The sequence below is a fragment of the Salmo salar genome, chromosome 01 (genome assembly GCF_965601325.2).
Source record: "Salmo salar chromosome 01, fSalSal1, whole genome shotgun sequence".
Lineage (NCBI taxonomy): Eukaryota > Metazoa > Chordata > Actinopteri > Salmoniformes > Salmonidae > Salmo > Salmo salar.
The window spans coordinates 38,228,417-38,245,705 of NC_138291.1; the positions used below are offsets into that span (position 1 = coordinate 38,228,417).

The following is a 17,289-nucleotide window of genomic DNA, read 5'->3' on the forward strand; positions in this document are numbered from 1 at the left end:
ATGCACTTGAAATGTTGCACAGTAATTGATGTTGATCCTAGCATGTGTTCAGACTCCACTGCAAATTAAGATGGAAAAGGTTATCATAATATTTAGCTATCCTAATTTGTAGAACTTGAACTGCTCCCTATGGGGCATCCAGAGGATACATTTATTGATTTAAGTTTAAGTTTTGACTAAGGGGATGGCAATATTGCAGGAATATTAAAGAGAGTAGACACTCCAACAATCATTTGGCAGCCTAGCTGTCGGGACGGAGGACTGACCAGGATGTGGAACAAAGACTTCAGCCCTCCAACTCCAATATCTGAAGGGCTTCTCAGTGGGTGTGAGGCAAAGTGCAAGGTTCAGCTTTAAAAAAAATGTGCCGTTGTGGATTGTGTGCCCCTCCCCTTACCCAACCCAATTTAGCAAACCTCAGGCTCCCTCTAATGGCATTAGGTATTCCATCTGTGTATGCTATAAAGTTCGACTAATTCTAATAACTAATTGTCGTTATTAGATTAAAAACTATTTGCCACTCTTTTTCCAGACCTAGGGCATAAATTACACAAGCATTGAGAGAGTAAATGTGATTCAGGGCCATTGGAGGAGTCATTTTATTTAGTTGATTCTGTTGAATAATTGGAAGGGATGGAATGTTTAATTGATGTAATATATTTTGATTAAGAACATCCAATGTGGAGTGTGTGATTTGTAGGGTTATTCATTCAATTTGTCTCAATGTCAGGTTCTTTAGTTGAACTATTTCTGGTTTCAATTGGAACCCAATGTCTGTAATACTTTAGATATGTATTTACACACTCCTTGTGCACGACCTAGCAACATCTAGGGCTATAGTTATTGGAAAAGTATGTTTCATTTGTGAAACTTATATTAAAATATATTTCCTCTTCTGCAGACAGATAAATAAATAGGCCTATTCCATGCAAGAATGTGTGTTGTCATATTGTACTTAATATTTCAAATGCAAACAGATTAAAACATATTTTTGTTTCCCAATAAAGTGGCAATGAGTGTATTATTTATAAAGACAGATCCCTATCAAATGTCGTCATTTTCAGGAAGTTATATGCCGATGGGTATAATAAAAGCTTAATTTATTTAACTAGGCAAGTCAGTTAAGAACAATTTCTTATTTACATTGACGGCCTACCCCGGCCAAACCCGGACGACGCTGGGCCAATTGTGCGCCGCCCTATGGGACTCCCAATCACGGCTGGTTGTGATACAGCCTGGAATCGAACCAGTGTCTGTAGTGATGCCTCTTGATGCGGTGCCTTAAACCGCTGAGCCACTTAATGCAGAGAACGGGGTTCACTTTTAATTTGTTCAAATGTAAGCACCGTTCTGATTCAAGTGAAAAGGAAATAATTAGACCAACCAGCTGACAGTTTTAGAGCCTATATCTAAATGACATAGAGTAAATAACTGTATAGCAGACATCAACAGATGCAATCTATGACATAGGCTAATAGCACAGGCCTACAATCTTACAATAGGCATACAGTGAGCTCCAAAATTATTGGGACAGTGACATATTTTTTGTTGTTTTGGTTCTGTTCGTTACCCCACCAAAAGTAACTAACCTCCCGTTATTGTAATGGTGAGCATGTAACTTTCTCATTCATCATATTCACGATTCATTCAGGATTATCCATAATCATGGTAGAATCCACATTAATGTAGAAGTGTTTAGAAACATATTCTATTCTTATTTACAATAAAAGTGACTCGAAAATGACACAATACATTATTTACCATTTATTTCTATTGGGCCAAAGCAAACAGTAAATACATCCAACAAGTTTGTAGTCACAAGCTTTATATAATCATTGCATGCTAGGAATATGGATAAATACTAAACGACGACGACGACGACAACGACGACGACTATGTACAAAACATACTGTAATTTCAAAATGGTTCACCCAATTTGTTTGAAAATCCCTCAAATTAAAGCTGACCATCTGCACTTTAACCTCATAGTCATTGTATCATTTCAAATATAAAGTGCTGGAGTACAGGGCCAAAACAACAAAAAATGTGTCACTAGCTCAATACTTCTGGAGCTCACTTTATGTACGTCCGAGTGCAAGTTGTTGACACGAATTAGGCCTACAAACTGAAAAGAAAGAAGATGAAAAAAACTTTAATTTGGCTAAATAAATATATTTGCTCCCTGTGATAGGCTATTTAAAGAGGAGTGTGGTTTAAAACTCAGTGTTAGCTGTAGGCAATGTTTGTGTGTGTTAAAGGTCTGTTTATAGCGGAGTTAGTTTCGCTTGAAAAGTTGTCTCATGCTGCCGTTGCTCACTGGCCGCTGCAGCCACGGTTGTTGTAAGGAATGTGTTTGGATTTGCAGAGTGACAGAGGGCAGAGTACAACTGCAGGTGTACATTCTTGAGACCGCAACCTGCTATCTACTCAACACCACACTATTCCGCGCGCTAATGGGTTCGCTACGTCCGCATGGGTTCATGAGCCCAGGCGCTATAGTCCCGCGCTCATAGGGAAACAACAGATCTATAAATGTACGTGTGTTGTTGTGTCAAATAAACACCAACGGACGCATTAATGGTCACCAAGCATTCTATATTCAAAGTTGAGAAACTCTTTTCAAATGATCCTTTGGGACCGACATGGAAAGGAAAACAGTCCTGACACAAAATCAATATCAGACGAGGAATCAAAGCCATCACTAAACGGTGCAGGGAGAGAAAGGCAGACCACCTGCTGTAGTTCAGTGTAGCCTAGCCTACATGAAGAAGTGTCGTTTGGTTGGTAGGCTATGTTCTCAAAATGGACATGCCCTCCTCGTCTTGCAAATGGATGGTTTATTATAACAATTCCACATTTGATGATAATGACGTTTTGTGGCTATTAATTTACTTTATGCACGTAGAGTCTTTTATTTTGTTGTTTTCTGTGTGCAAACATGGAATTGGGTGGAGTAGGAGTATTTGTCTGTTTTCTTTATTGTCGTCTAACAGAAGTACTAAATAATTTAGATGTGGTAAACTGTTCTTCCATTTGTTTTCCTCTTGGCAGAATTATTTGTGCCAACAGTGACAGGATGAATAAACGAGTTACTAAGGCAACAATCCCATGTTTTCTCCGGAAACAGAACATATGGTTTATCATCGGTAGAACTTGTGATTACTCATTAGCATATCGACTACATTTCTTCTCCTGCAAATCCATCATACAACCCGCTAGAAAATAAACGTTGTCGACAGCTCTCTTCTATTTTGAATAAAATGTGACAAACCTCTGCAGTGCAAACAGAATATGCAGATTAAGCTAATACATGACTTTTATGTGAATTTGATTGATTTATGTATTTTTGCAGACACGGGGTCATTACAGATGAGGGCTATTCGACGTGACATTTTCAGTTACTAGTAGGGCCTATAAATTGTTTCCATCCTTTGCATCGTTTTTTTTCCCGGTTTGATTTGATTATCATTATTGAGATGTCGGTTTGGTTCTCTTTTATTTGGTTTGCGCGCGCGCTGTGATTAAGACTAGACTATGACACAATATTACAATTATTGTTTATTTGTGGCTTTTTCCCGCCATAGAAATATAATTATCATGTTATAATTGTTAACTAGTAAATCTTATTTAAAAATAATAGTATGAATATTAGGATATTTAAATAACAATAATAGTATTCTAATAACAGCAACCAAAATAACATTGTTAATAATAATGTAGCCTAATAATAATAAATACAATCAGTTACATTATTATTATTTAGAAATAATAACACTAACGATAATACAGTTGCTAATAAGAACCATAGTAGACTAGTACAATAAAAAATGTCATATTGAACATTTCGGCGCTTAATTAAATCCTCGGGAGACCAGTGCTTGACTTGGGCAGGAGCTCACCGGAGCTGAGTACCGGCACCTCACATTTTCTACTGCTAGAGCTCCTGTTCCTCTTATAGAATATTAGCTAAAAAGTAGTGTGGCGCTCCTACACCTAAATATAAACAGCAACGGCACCCAAAATGAGTACCGGAACCTATTTCAGTCCAAGTCAAGCACTGCTGAGACTAAATTGTAATTTCCGTTGGGTTATACAAGAGAAATCGTGCGTAGTGCACACCGAAAGTAGGCTATAGCCTACAGCTATAACAAGTGAATATCCTGCCTTTCCAAATATGTATTGCTGTATTTCCATGGACTCTTATTGGATATAGGCTACAGTATGCTATTTGTGATATGTTTGTAATAATGTTCTTAATAAGTCAAGGATCCTAATTATTAATGCGTTCAAAAGCCAACCTTATCTTATAAAGAGAAGAGGGCTGCTGCCTTTTTCTCTCTCTCGATAGGCCACATAGCTAATGATGATTTTGCAAATCTTTAATCTAATCATGCATCTATAGCTTTCAGATGGCAAGGTGTGAAACCTCTTCCGCTATTTGGACAAATATGCGGGGGAAGTGCACAGATTGCCTACTGCATTCGTTTATGTTCAACAGAAATATGAAATAAAGCAAATGAATTGCGCTGCATGGTTATCATACTCTCAAATGAATTTGGTCATTTAAGTTTATGGTAGTTTCAGCAGACTAATATTACTGCAAGTAAAAAGGATGCACTTCGCTCTTGTTGAGTTAATAATGCCCTTTCGATAGAAATATAGGCTACATGGCGTAGTGTTTGCAAATTATTTTACTTGAAGTATTCACTGCCGTTCTTATTTTTTTGCAGTTGGCTATTTGAGTATAGCCTACAATAGTATGCTATGCTACGCAAATCAGGGGCTAAATCACAAGGCCGGTACTTGTTTTGTCAAAATAGAATATTGTTTTTGTCATGCATGGAATGCATGTGGCTAATATCAACACATATTTGTTTTCATTTAGTGTATTTCTTAATTTTGTATGTTTTTCTTGTGGCCCTTGTTGTCCAAATAAACACATAATAGGTATACATGGACACTGATCCATTGGCTAAAACGGGAAACATTTTGTATTGAGCGCCATCTCCTGGTAGAATAGAAATGGCTGTACATTCAACAGTGCGTGTTAACTTCTAAATGTGCCTGTATAAACCACCTACGTATTCTTTGCCTTCGTCTCTACAGTATGAAATGGATAACTTAAATAGTTCAAATAATACAAAAATAACATATCTTGCTTTTTAACGTGATTATGAATCAGTCCCCCCAAATGAATCACCCAACCGACCTAGGCCTTTGTCTATACATCAAATCAACCATCCAATTTTGATTGTCCTCCCTCTCAATCAGATAAATGCAATCTCAACATGGATCTCTAAGTGAATAATGGTTTCGCTCATCTTATTTCCTCATCTTTCTCCATGATTCTCCCATTCTCATTCTTCATGCAGTTCCCCTAAACTACGGATGAAGATGCAGCGTGAGTATGGGTGACATGTTTTAAATAACTTGCAATTTGTTAACAATGTTCTTAAAAACTCGTGGCCAGTGTCCTCAAAATGTAGGGCAGAATATAAGGCATTAGGCGATGAATAAGGGTTTATACTAAAGCAAACTCACAAACCATAAAAAATAATCTGAGTTAGTAAACACTTACATATCTGCTTTCAAACATCTTTATTTAAATATGTAGCCAGAGAAAATAATTTCTTCCCTGCAGGCAATAATGCATTAAAGGCTGGTTGCAATTGCGCAAAGAGCACAAGCATACTGTACAGTAGCCACATACGATTCAACATTCAGCATCACATCATGAACAGTTTCAACACTAGACTAGAAAAGCAGCTAGCTGTTGATGCTTACAGGTATTCTACCTTCACTGTTTCTCTGTATCCAGGCCTCAGGATTCTGTCTCCACACACTTCCAGCCTACAATGGGGTATCACCCCTCCCCTCTCGGTCTTTGTTTTTCCACCATCCAGCTTTACTGGTTTTAGGTGAATTTTCATCATACTTTAGTAATAATACTAGTAATAGTAGTAATAATAATAATATCTGTTCTCACTCTGAGTAGCACAGGTTTGTCCTGAGCTCTCTCGTTGGGTTGCACCCAATCACATCATTTAGTTTTGACTAAATCATTTGGCTTTTTGGAGGGATTGGTTGCTGCTGTTGAATTCAAGTGGAAATCCACTCCAAAACTAGTCCCAAAATGTTTCGGATGTCAGCAGTCAAGTTTTCAAGATATTGGACATTCAAGAAGCAAAGTGTCACCGGCCACATCATCATGAAAAATGCTTTTTGAAGTGATTGGTTGCTGCTGTTGAATTAATATGCAGTACACCTGGATGATCACTCATACCCAGAGTATTACAGTATTAGTAATTAGATTCACTTACATTAAGCAGTTAGGCAATACACCTGGTTAACTCCTATACAGACTATTGGAAATTAGATTCTTTGTTCGTTAGGCAGTTAGTTTAAAGGCGGGGTTTGGATATCGAGCTCCTAGTTCCTGGCTGGGAGTGGAGGGGTCAGTCAGTCCGTTGTGCTGTGATGTGTTGTGGAGGGAGTGAGCAGGCTCTAAAGTGGGCGGCAGCAGCAGTGTACAGTACTGCAGCATGCCAACTCTTAATGGGGTAGCAGCCCAGCGTTTACACTATTGACCCTAACGCTGAGGGCCGTCATAGTGTCCACCTCCTCCGACTCAGGCTCCACCCCCTCACTGACGTCGGCGTGCGGGTTGACCAGGTGGGCAGGGTACGTCAGGCCGTGCTGCTCGGCATGGCGTTCCCAGCGGGTGTCATCGCTCTCGTGCGTGATGTAGCGCTGGTGCATCTTCCACTCTAGGCTGCGCAGATCCAACCACATTTGGTAGTCCTGAGAAGGACATCATTAGCAGAGGGGCACAGTAGTTAGCATTAGCCTACGGCATCAATTGTTTTCATGTGATTGTGTCAATTGGGTTATAAATGCGACTTTTTGCAGCTGTTGGAGGACAAACTCCTTTCTCACATCTCTCTTCCTGTAGGGCATACGTGTAACCAGGGATGCCTGAGAGACTTACTGAAGCCAGGACTTGCTGAGAGACTTGTCCAAATGTATTAACTATTCTTACTCCTTTGTGATATATACATTACCTTTTTTATTTGCTACATTGTCTTTTAAATCTCTCATTTGGAGATGAGCGGTAGCTTACCTGTAGTCACAGATGGCTTAGAGACTTGTTTCCATATCTGTAATAATGTCTGTTAAATGTCTAGTTAAGTTCAGAGTAAGGTTTACCTGTAACCACGGATGGCTGAGAGACTTGTCCACGCTGTAGCGCTTCCTCATCTTGACTTGCAGCAAGTTATTAATGAGGTCAATTGCTGGAACAACAAAGCAGGCTGTCAGAGGATAACTCATGGTGGGAAACCTGGAGGATTTAGCGCAGGCCCCTTTCAGAGCCATGTAAGGGCTAATGAGCAAAGCAAACATCATGTTAAGATTATTTCAGGGGTCATGGCTCTCTGAGCCCCAGTTGGGATTCTTGACCTTGAGGCCCTCCTCTATAGTACCAGGGATCGCTTGGCATTATGCACATGAATAGGCAGCAACAAGAATTTATTCTCTCTCTCTCACACACACTCTCTCTCTCTCACACACACACTCTCTCACACACACACACACTCTTTCTCTCTCTCTTTCACACACACACTCTCTCCCACACACACACACACACACACACACACACACACACACACACACACACACACACACACACACACACACACACACTCTCTCTCTCTCTCTCACACACACTCTCTCTTTTTTTTTTCTATGGTGGAGGGGTAACACACTGTTAGTTTACACACTGTTTGTTTTTTCAAAGTTAGGGAGAAAGAGGACAGAGTTTTAGTTTCCTGTGGTTTGGAAGGTGTGGTGTGCGCGATGGCTTCGCAGCCCAGCACAAAGGAGACGCTGTTGTGACAGCATGGATTCAGGTGTGTTCCTGAAAATGGAATTAAGGTGGAAGAGGTTCTGCTCGCCGTCGGTGAACAGGTAAGAGCTGAATTTATACATTCCGTAACTAGAACGAACAAAGCTGTGGTTGTGTTCATGAAAAGAGTGAATTTGGTGGGTAGGCTGATGGCTAGGGGAATATTTGTAAGGAATGTGTTGGTGCCGATTTCTCTCCTGTCGAGTCCTTCCACTAGAGTGGTAATCGCTAATTTGCCTCCGTTTATTACGGTTGATCAAAACCGGAAAGAACTGAGACGGTTTGATAAGTTTGCTAGCGGGTTTCATGTACTGTCTGCAGGTTTTCAGGCAGATGCCGTTAAGCATGTTGTTTCGTTCTGGAGGCAAGTTTTCATGTTTCTGAATAACAATGAGCAACAGCTAAATGTGCATTTTAAAGTGAGGCATGGGGAGGGCCTCAACGCATGGTTTGTCAACACAGATAGTCTACGGTGCTTTGAGTGTGGGGATTTGGGACATAAGAGCCTTGGCTTTTATGCCTCCGCTAAACACAAGTCTCAAAGTCAACAGTGAAGAGGCGAGTTGCAAAGAAAAAGCCATATCTCAGACTGGCCAATAAAAAGAAAAGATTAAGATGGACATAAGAACACAGACACCGGACAGAGGAACTCTGCCTAGAAGTCCAGCATCCCGGAGTCGCCTCTTCACTGTTGACGTTGAGACTGGTGTTTTGCGGGTACTATTTAATGAAGCTGCCAGTTGAGGACTTGTTAGGCATCTGTTTCTCAAACTAGACACTCTAATGTACTTGTCCTCTTGCTCAGTTCTGCACCGGGTCCTCCCACTCCTCTTTCTATTCTGGTTAGAGCCAGTTTGCGCTGTTCTGTGAAGGGAGTAGTACACAGCGTTGTACGAGATCTTCAGTTTCTTTGCAATTGCTTGCATGGAATAGCCTTCATTTCTCAGAACAAGAATAGACTGATGAGTTTCAGAAGAAAGTTCTTTGTTTCTGGACATTTTGACCTTGTAATCAAACCCACAAATGTTGTTGCTTCAGATACTCAACTTGTCTAAAGAAGGCCAGTTGCTTCTTTAATCAGCACAACAGTTTTCAGCTGTGCTAACATAATTGCAAAATGGTTTTCTCATGATCAATTAGCCTTTTAAAATTATAAACTTGGATAGCTAGCACAGCGTGCCATTGGAACACAGGAGTGATGGTTGCTGATAATGGGCCTCTGTACGCCTATGTAGATATTCCATAAAAAAATCAGCTGTTTCCAGCTACAAAAGTAATTTACAACATTAACAATGTCTACACTGTATTTCTGATCAATTTGATGTTATTTTAATGGACAAAAAATGTGCTTTCCTTTCAAAAACAAGGACATTTCTAAGTGACCCCAAACTTTTGAACTGTAGTGTACCTGTCCGTCCACGAAGGACATGGCCTGGTGGAACTGAAGAGCAGGGTGGCTGCATTCCGGCTAAAGGCAGAGCAGACACAGCTGTACCATACTGATGTCGGCTGGAGGGAACCAGCATGCGCGCTGCTGAGGAGAGCTGGCGGATTAGAGTTGGACTGGGAGCTGTTCCTCATGGAGCTGGAGAGGCTGAGTACAGCAGGTCTCTCAGACTTTTACTCTGCAGTGCTGAGGGCCTGGGAGCTATTAAGGCCCACACGAGAAGGGGGTGTGGAGCCTGGGCTGTGGGTGTGGGAGGAGCCTATCTTCCACAACCCAGCCATCCCTTTGAGATTGGTTCAGTCGGCCACCCTGCAGAGGCAACTGATGGCAGCGGGTTTACTAAGGCTGGGTGACCTGCGACTGCTGGGAGAGGAGGGGTGGAAAACCCCGGAAGTCCTGGCACAACAAACAAGAATAAAGTCTCTTAGGCTGCTGGAGAGATTCCTGGAGGAGGTCCAGGAGGCACTGTCTGAGCCGGTAAGGGGGGTGTTTGAGCGGCCAAAGGGTGAGGGGCCACCAATGTTTGCAGAGACTGGGGACTGGCAAGGGGGTCTGGAGGACTTGTTAGATTTTAACACTCTGAGCCTGGGGGAATTTGAGGGGTGTGGGAGGTAAAGCCCTCTACAACCTCTGCATTAAGGTAAGGAACATTAGCAGCCTAACAGGAGTGAAGGCACATCAGTGGCAGGGGGTATGTGGGGTGGAGAGTATGATGGGTTTTAGATGGAGGGGGCTCTACAAACCCCCAGTACCAAAGAGGTCAGGGGACCTCCAGTGGAGGGTTCTACATGGAGCCCTGGTCATTAACAGCTGGTTGGCACAGGTTGAACCGGGAGTTGGACAGGTGTGTCCTTTCTGTGTTATGAGTGAAACTGTGATTCATGTGTTTTCTGTGTGAGCCAGGTTAATGCCATTAATATCTGTGTGAGAGGTTTAGGGGTGGGTTTTACTGTCGCGATGTTTATAATGAGATACAGGTATTCAAATAAGGAGAAGGCCAAATGTGTGTTGTTGAATTTTCTGTTTGCTCAGGCAAAGTTGGCTATTTGGCTAACAAGGAGGAACAGGGTCAAAGGTGGAGGGATAACAGACCCTTTACTATTATTTAATGGGATGGTCTCTACGTGCCTTAGTGTGGAATTCGAGTTCTATAAAAGAATAAAAAGTGTGGAGATGTTTCAGGAGATATGGTGTGTTGGGGGGGCTGTCTGTACAGCTGGGGAAGATGGTTTGGATATACAGTTGTAGAAGTGGTGAGGTTTTTGGTCATTGTGATGTGTGGTGTTGTTTTGTAAGGCGAGTATGGTATGCAGTACAGGAGATATTTTAGTTTTTTGTTTTTGGGGGGGGGGGGGGGGGGTGAGGTTTTAATGAAAGGAGAATGTTTCATTAAAGAAAGACAAAAAGTCAAAGAGTCTCTCTCTTTCTCTCTCTCTCATACAACTATATAAAATGTTAGTTTACAGTAATCACAGTAATGCATGAGTCATTGCTGCTCGACAGACACCCACCTTCCGGGGACACCTTCTTCCAGGGGTTGGGTGGGTACATGAAGTCAGCGTTCTGGATCTGGTCGTGAATGTCCTCGTCCTCGTTGAATGGGAAGGTACCGCTGAGGCTGACGTAGATGATGACCCCCACAGACCACATGTCCAGGGAGCGGTTGTAGCCTTTGTTCCTCAGGACCTCAGGGGCCAGGTAGGCCGGAGTGCCCACCACTGACCGACGGAAAGACTTCTCTCCAATGATGCGGGCAAAGCCAAAGTCGCACAACTTCACCTGAGACACAGATAAGGTGCGCCTCAAATGAGGTGCGTCCCCACTCTATTTGGAATAAGGTGCAGTTTGAGACACGGCCATGTTTGACAGTCAACTACCACACAACCTCCTGCTAGTCAATCTTACGCTGCCACAGTATTCACTCAAACACGGTGGTAATCCAGGGTTCCATACTAGAGGAACAGTACTGTAGTTGTCTAGCCAAACTTACACTTGTTAGAGAAAGCTAATTCATAACATCCTGTATTTTATCCACCTTCACAGTTTGTTCCAGACATTATAATGATCAGCTGGCAAGGTTTACGCAAAAGGCAAATTATCACTGTCTGTTTGACATGGACATGATATGGTCTACAGTCGATTTACTGTTGCTACAGAATGTCATCAGAAGGTTAGCAAAACAGTGACTTCGGCAAGACTGCACAAGATGGCAGTTCTTAGCAGTGTGATGATGCCAGTGATGTTGGCAGAGCATATTTTGGGAAATGAACAACAGATATACAAGAACTGACTCCTTCCCTTTCAGAAAATATTTGCTGTAAATAACACAAATGTCATATATGTTTTTACACCCATCAGATGCCTGGAAATTCCTAAAAGGGCAGTGACTCATAGTCCTCTTCCGCCTGGCAGAGAGGATACAGTACAGTACAGTACAGTACAGGACGATGTAGAGAAGGGGACCATCATTGGAAGTGTATCATTAAAATCAAGAGGATAGAACATTGTAGAGGCACTGAGCGTGCAGTAGCCATAATCAGCCACTTTATCTTAGAGGAGAGATTACGTCTGTTTATGTCTGTGAAATTGATGTTTCTGTTTTGGCTTGTTTGGAGGCTGAGCTGGAGGTTTTCTTACCTGTGGAAAAGCGTCAGAGGACGCCAGTAAGACGTTCTCTGGTTTGAGGTCACAGTGGACGATGTTCTTGAAGTGGAGATGATGAAGAGCCTGAAGAATCTAAAAAAAATAGGTGAAATTAAATTATTTCTACACAGTGAATGATTACTTTTATTAGGGATTATAAAAAATAAAATCTGGTAATTTGCAATTATATACCACAAAACGTGAATAAAAATATATACATTACATATCATAATTAAATGTGCAACAACACATGATTAAACACATATTATCATCAGAAAAATACATTAAGCATTCCTGTAAGCCACATACATTATAGTCATTTATCCAGAGCAATTGTGGTTAAGTGCCTTGCTCAAGGGCACATCAACAGATTTTTCACATAGTTAGCTCTGGGATTAGAACCAGCGACCTTTCAGTTATTGGCCCAACGCTCTTAACTGCGAGGCTACCTGCCGCACTTCACTGACTGTGTTTGTATACAGTATGTGCGTGTGTCACTGCTACTGCACAACTGTCCATTCTCTGCAAGCAACAACAGTTGTCAGCCAGGCTTACCTGTGAGACAAAGAATTTGGTGATGCGTTCAGGCAGCTTCCCCTTCTCACTGGACAGGATCATCTCCAGCATGTCTCCATGGAGCTTCTCCATGACAACGAAGACGCGCTCCGGCGTCTCAAACATGCACTCCAGGTTCACTACCCCAGGGTGATGCAGGTTCTAGTAATGAAACACAGAAACCTTTTCAAAGGCAGCAGACCGAGAGCTTGACAGGCTCTCCAAACACCCACTGTGATGTCATGATAACTACCTCATTATTTACATTATCTACGTACTGACAAAATATCAAGAGCCTCGCTCTATTTTTGTCTTTAGGTGTTGTTTTGTCATGTGCTCAACATAATTTTGCCAGACACACTGTGTCTGGCAAAATCTGATAAAAATAGTAATGTTTCTAATAAAAATGTTTCATAGAGCACACTGGGCCATGCGTGCTGATGTGTGTTTACCTGAAGGATGGCGACCTCATTGCGTAGCTGGCTCTCCTGCTTGGTGGGGAAGCGTAACTTGTCAATGATCTTAATTGCTACATCCCGGCCAGTTTTTCGGTGCTTTCCTGTGGTATGGAGACATTATATTATGGAGAAATCAAAGCCAAGTTACATGTTTATACAGGTGTGACTTCTTATAATTAATGATTATCTCAAATACTTTTTTTAAAAGATGACATTTGATCTGATTAATAGCAATGCACTATATGTATGACTCAATACAATACACACCTCCTTGGTCATGCAAATATTTTGCTAGGATAAGATCAGGAGAGAACTGATATCAAGGATGTGTTCCTCATTTTATTTTAATTTTTTTTTTTTACAGGTTATCGGTGTGACAAGGTGGTACAAATGCATCACCTCCATAAACTATCCCAAATTGCCCCGATCCTAGGACTTCATCCGGGAAAATCTGATACACTGAGCTGATATCCTGTAGGTGTAAAAATCCAGTCAATGGTTTAAATGAAAGCTTCAAGTGTATACTGTCAGAAATATTTGTCTACAATCACTTTTATCTCTTCTCATCTGGCAACTTAATACCCACTAATCCCATACACGTCTGGAAGACTTTCCCAGAAATACAATTATAACCAGTGGTACTGTGACTAATTATTGACAGTAGCTATGGCAACTGCTTCGCTGAGTGGGTAATCAAAATAATCACCATTTGAGCTACTTAGGGGATGATCTCAACTCAGAACTCTAACTATGCACGAGAAGCAGACATGAACTAGATGTGGAGCCAATGTGACTATAAATGTACCTTCCATTACGGCAATATTATACTCACTAAATCTGAGTGAAAATGAAAATATACCCAAAGGCTCATACAAATAACGTAAGACCAAATCCTACTTACCACGTTCTCTTGAATCTGGCAGTTGGACACTGAAATGCTGACGGAAACATCATCTGTTGGTGTAAGAGATGTTAATCATATCTTTAAGAGTATTCCATATTTTAACCTTGAGAGTATTCCTCCCTAGTGCTGAGTAGGTTTGCCAAATTCTGGGAACTTTCCCAAAATCCAGTTTTTTTTTAAAAGTTACCAGAATTTTGCAACCCTGGTGCTGAGTAAGACAAGGTTGCTTCCATTCAAATCCATTCATTTCTATTAGCTTTAATCTATCCCAGAATCTAACCAATTCATTCTGCTTATACGTACTGTGGCCACCGTGGCGTGACCCGTGAGACGGTCCTTTTGAGATGGCGGGCATGAGGGCGTGCTGGATGGCGATCTCCCACATACGGGCCACGTCCGGCCCGACCCCACTGACCATCATACTGCCGTGGGCCGACATGCTCCCCGGGCCCTCCGGCCTCGCCAGGTTCTCCCCTACGTAGTAGACCAGACTGGCTGTAGCGATCTCGAAGCAGTGGGCGTTGGAGCCCTCAGACAGCAGATTGAAGGTCTTGGCTGGGTCCAGAGACAACACCTCTGACAATGGAATTTCCTGGCACACAGCAGAGGTAGTATTGCTCTTCGCTGTTTGAGGTCTAGGTCAAGTTACTGTAAAGAGCTTTGTGACAACAGCGGTTGTAAAAAGGGCTTTTTGAAATAAATGTGACTTGATTGATGTAGACACTTAACAGTAGTGGTTAGAGTACTTATATTTCAATCTGATCAATGTGTTGATGGTCCAGGCTGCCTATTTCTTGCCATAACAAATGACATTATACTGTAAATCAATTCTCCATCAATGTTTATATGACAAAGTGACTGCAACCTGCTTATCTGTAGGGAGTACAGTGTAAAACTGCATGTGCTTGTGCATGTTAACCTTGTCTTATTCATACCCTAAATGACAGTAAATCTGTTCGCATAAACTTCAGTTCTTGAATTTCATTCACTCCTTCACCCATAATAATCTATACAACATACAATTTCAATTGATCGATTTCAAAACAGTTGATTTCCAACCTTGTAGTATTTGCTTCCTGTGTCATTCTGGAAAAGCGTGATGCATTTGCTGTCCAGTCTCCAGTAGTGTCTTTTCCTCTGTAGTGGAAACAGATCGAGAGCGTTGTTAACTACCGCTGTCACAGACTGGGACAACATTCCATATGTTCATGGTGCGTTCCATCTCTGGGGGTTCCCATCTATTCATAAGCATCTATTATGCCGTAGGTCAGTGCCCATAGCAGATTGGAAGTACTTTTTTTGCAGGTACTGGAGTTACAGGTGAACTCATGAAAAACATGGATGCCTGGTGAAGACCAAATAGTCGAAACTTTGTATCAATAAAATCACCTGGTAGCATGAACAACAGATTTGAGAGGTGCCCATGTTCTTGTATTACAATTGAATTTGATACTTTACCGGTCATTATTTATCAAACAATCACACACACTAATGGAGCATGTATTAAACATGGGCTGTTGGTCGGCACATACTATGCAGTACTCTATAGACCTACAGTAACACAGTGTTGGCTCACAGTTCAAATACTGTCTTGTTAATAACCCTGTAACAAGTACCACAGTGTTGGCTCCCAGTAATAACAGTCTTAATAACCCTGTAACAAGTACCACAGTGTTGGCTCCCAGAAATAACACTGTCTTAATAACCCTGTAACAAGTACCACAGTGTTGGCTCCCAGAAATAACACTGTCTTAATAACCCTGTAACAAGTACCATAGTGTTGGCTCCCAGAAATAACACTGTCTTAATAACCCTGTAACAAGTACCACAGTGTTGGCTCCCAGTAATAACACTGTCTTAATAACCCTGTAACAAGTACCACAGTGTTGCTCCCAGTAATAACACTGTCTTAATAACCCTGTAACAAGTACCACAGTGTTGGCTCCCAGTAATAACACTGTCTTAATAACCCTGTAACACAGGGGTTCTTAAACTTTTTCAGCCTGGGACCCAAATGAGAAATTCTGTGCTTTCCTGGGACCCAAGCTTAGGAAAATACATAACTATATGTAAATATCGATATATTTCATTGCCTTTATGCCTAAAGAAAATGCAATATAGGCAAAAACAAATAACGAAATACCCATAAATATCTTTTCATGTTTATTTAAACACTCTTACATACCTGTCTAGGTTGAAACTGTTGCTGTTAAAATACAATAAATAATTTCATTCTGAACTGGAATAAACAGATACTCACATCACACAGACGTAGACCAGAAAACACACACACACAGGCTTTTTGATCATGCAACCCTAACATTTAGATGCACTATTGTAAAATGGTTGTTCCACTGGATATCATAAGGTGAATCCACCAATTTGTAAGTCGCTCTGGATAAGAGCGTCTGCTAAATGACTTAAATGTAAATGTAACAGTACAGATAAAAAAATTCTGGCCTACTGTACATCTTACTGTATAAATTATTGTTCATAGAAAGTCTAGGTTGGAACTGTTGCTGTTAAAATACTTTTTTTTTTCTGAACTGGAATAAACTGATTGATCATATCACACAGACGTAGACCAGAAAACACACACATACACACAATCCTAATGAGGTGTGTGGCTGGTTGAAGTTTTCAACAAGCATGTCTATTCTGGGCTCAGTTTTTGACATTGACACTGTTTCTGTACTTGAGAACCCTGACTTGCATAGGTGTATGTGGTGCCAAACTGGATCGGAACATTTACTGCTTTCTCAGTCAGGCAGGAGACCGCGTCCTGCTGAGAAATAGTACTCCCTTATTTCTGCATATCGTCACCTGTTATAAAATGACAACAATGCCTTGCTAGTTGACTTACTTTTCCACTTTCGAAGCACTGTTTCCTGAAGCATTCTGCCCTGTTCTGAAAGAACTCCCTGGGTTTACCGTCATGTTGTGCCTGTATGTTTGGTCGTGTTGTTTTATTAATTTGTTCGTTTTGAGACTCATTTCTAAGCACTTCCCCATACAAAACACATTGTGGGCGCTCATCGTTATTTCTCAAAGTTTGTATGAAAGAGACAAAAAGTCATCACTGTATTTGCGTTTCATGACGATTGAGCTCAGTCAGAACTTATGGTTAGCATGAGTCCGTTTCATGATGGCGACTGCGAATAACAAGTCAGTGGCTTGAACCACAGCGCTGCAGCGTGTGGGTCGCGGAGTGATCCTCAACCGAACTGCAGAAAAAAGATCTGGTAAACCGCGAAGCACACGCGCATCTCCCTCAACCTCTCCCACTCGCGCAGCTGCCAAACTGAGCAGAGAGCGCAGTTGCACTTGGCCAAATCAATTCCAGTAATTAATGAAATAATTATACATTTGCGTCGCCCAC

At 41.4% G+C, this 17,289-nt stretch overlaps 1 protein-coding gene across 3 annotated transcripts in view; it reads right to left on the reverse strand.

The window, feature by feature from the left end:
• Positions 1-5,581: 5,581 nt before the first annotated feature.
• prkd1 (protein kinase D1) overlaps positions 5,582-17,289 on the reverse strand; it is a 68,104-nt gene continuing 56,396 nt past the window's right edge. For 2 of the 3 annotated variants that reach the window (XM_014192658.3, XM_014192691.3), the window contains 10 exons: positions 14,970-15,047; positions 14,214-14,502; positions 13,908-13,960; positions 13,406-13,478; positions 13,001-13,107; positions 12,549-12,710; positions 11,988-12,086; positions 10,862-11,174; positions 7,207-7,292; positions 5,582-6,801 (listed from right to left, as the gene is read on the reverse strand). In XM_014192658.3, coding sequence (XP_014048133.1) covers positions 6,553-6,801; positions 7,207-7,292; positions 10,862-11,174; positions 11,988-12,086; positions 12,549-12,710; positions 13,001-13,107; positions 13,406-13,478; positions 13,908-13,960; positions 14,214-14,502; positions 14,970-15,047 — 1,509 coding nt within the window. In that variant the 3' untranslated portion in view covers positions 5,582-6,552. The remainder of the gene's footprint in view (positions 6,802-7,206; positions 7,293-10,861; positions 11,175-11,987; positions 12,087-12,548; positions 12,711-13,000; positions 13,108-13,405; positions 13,479-13,907; positions 13,961-14,213; positions 14,503-14,969; positions 15,048-17,289) is intronic. The other variant, XM_014192675.3, reaches the window with a different exon arrangement.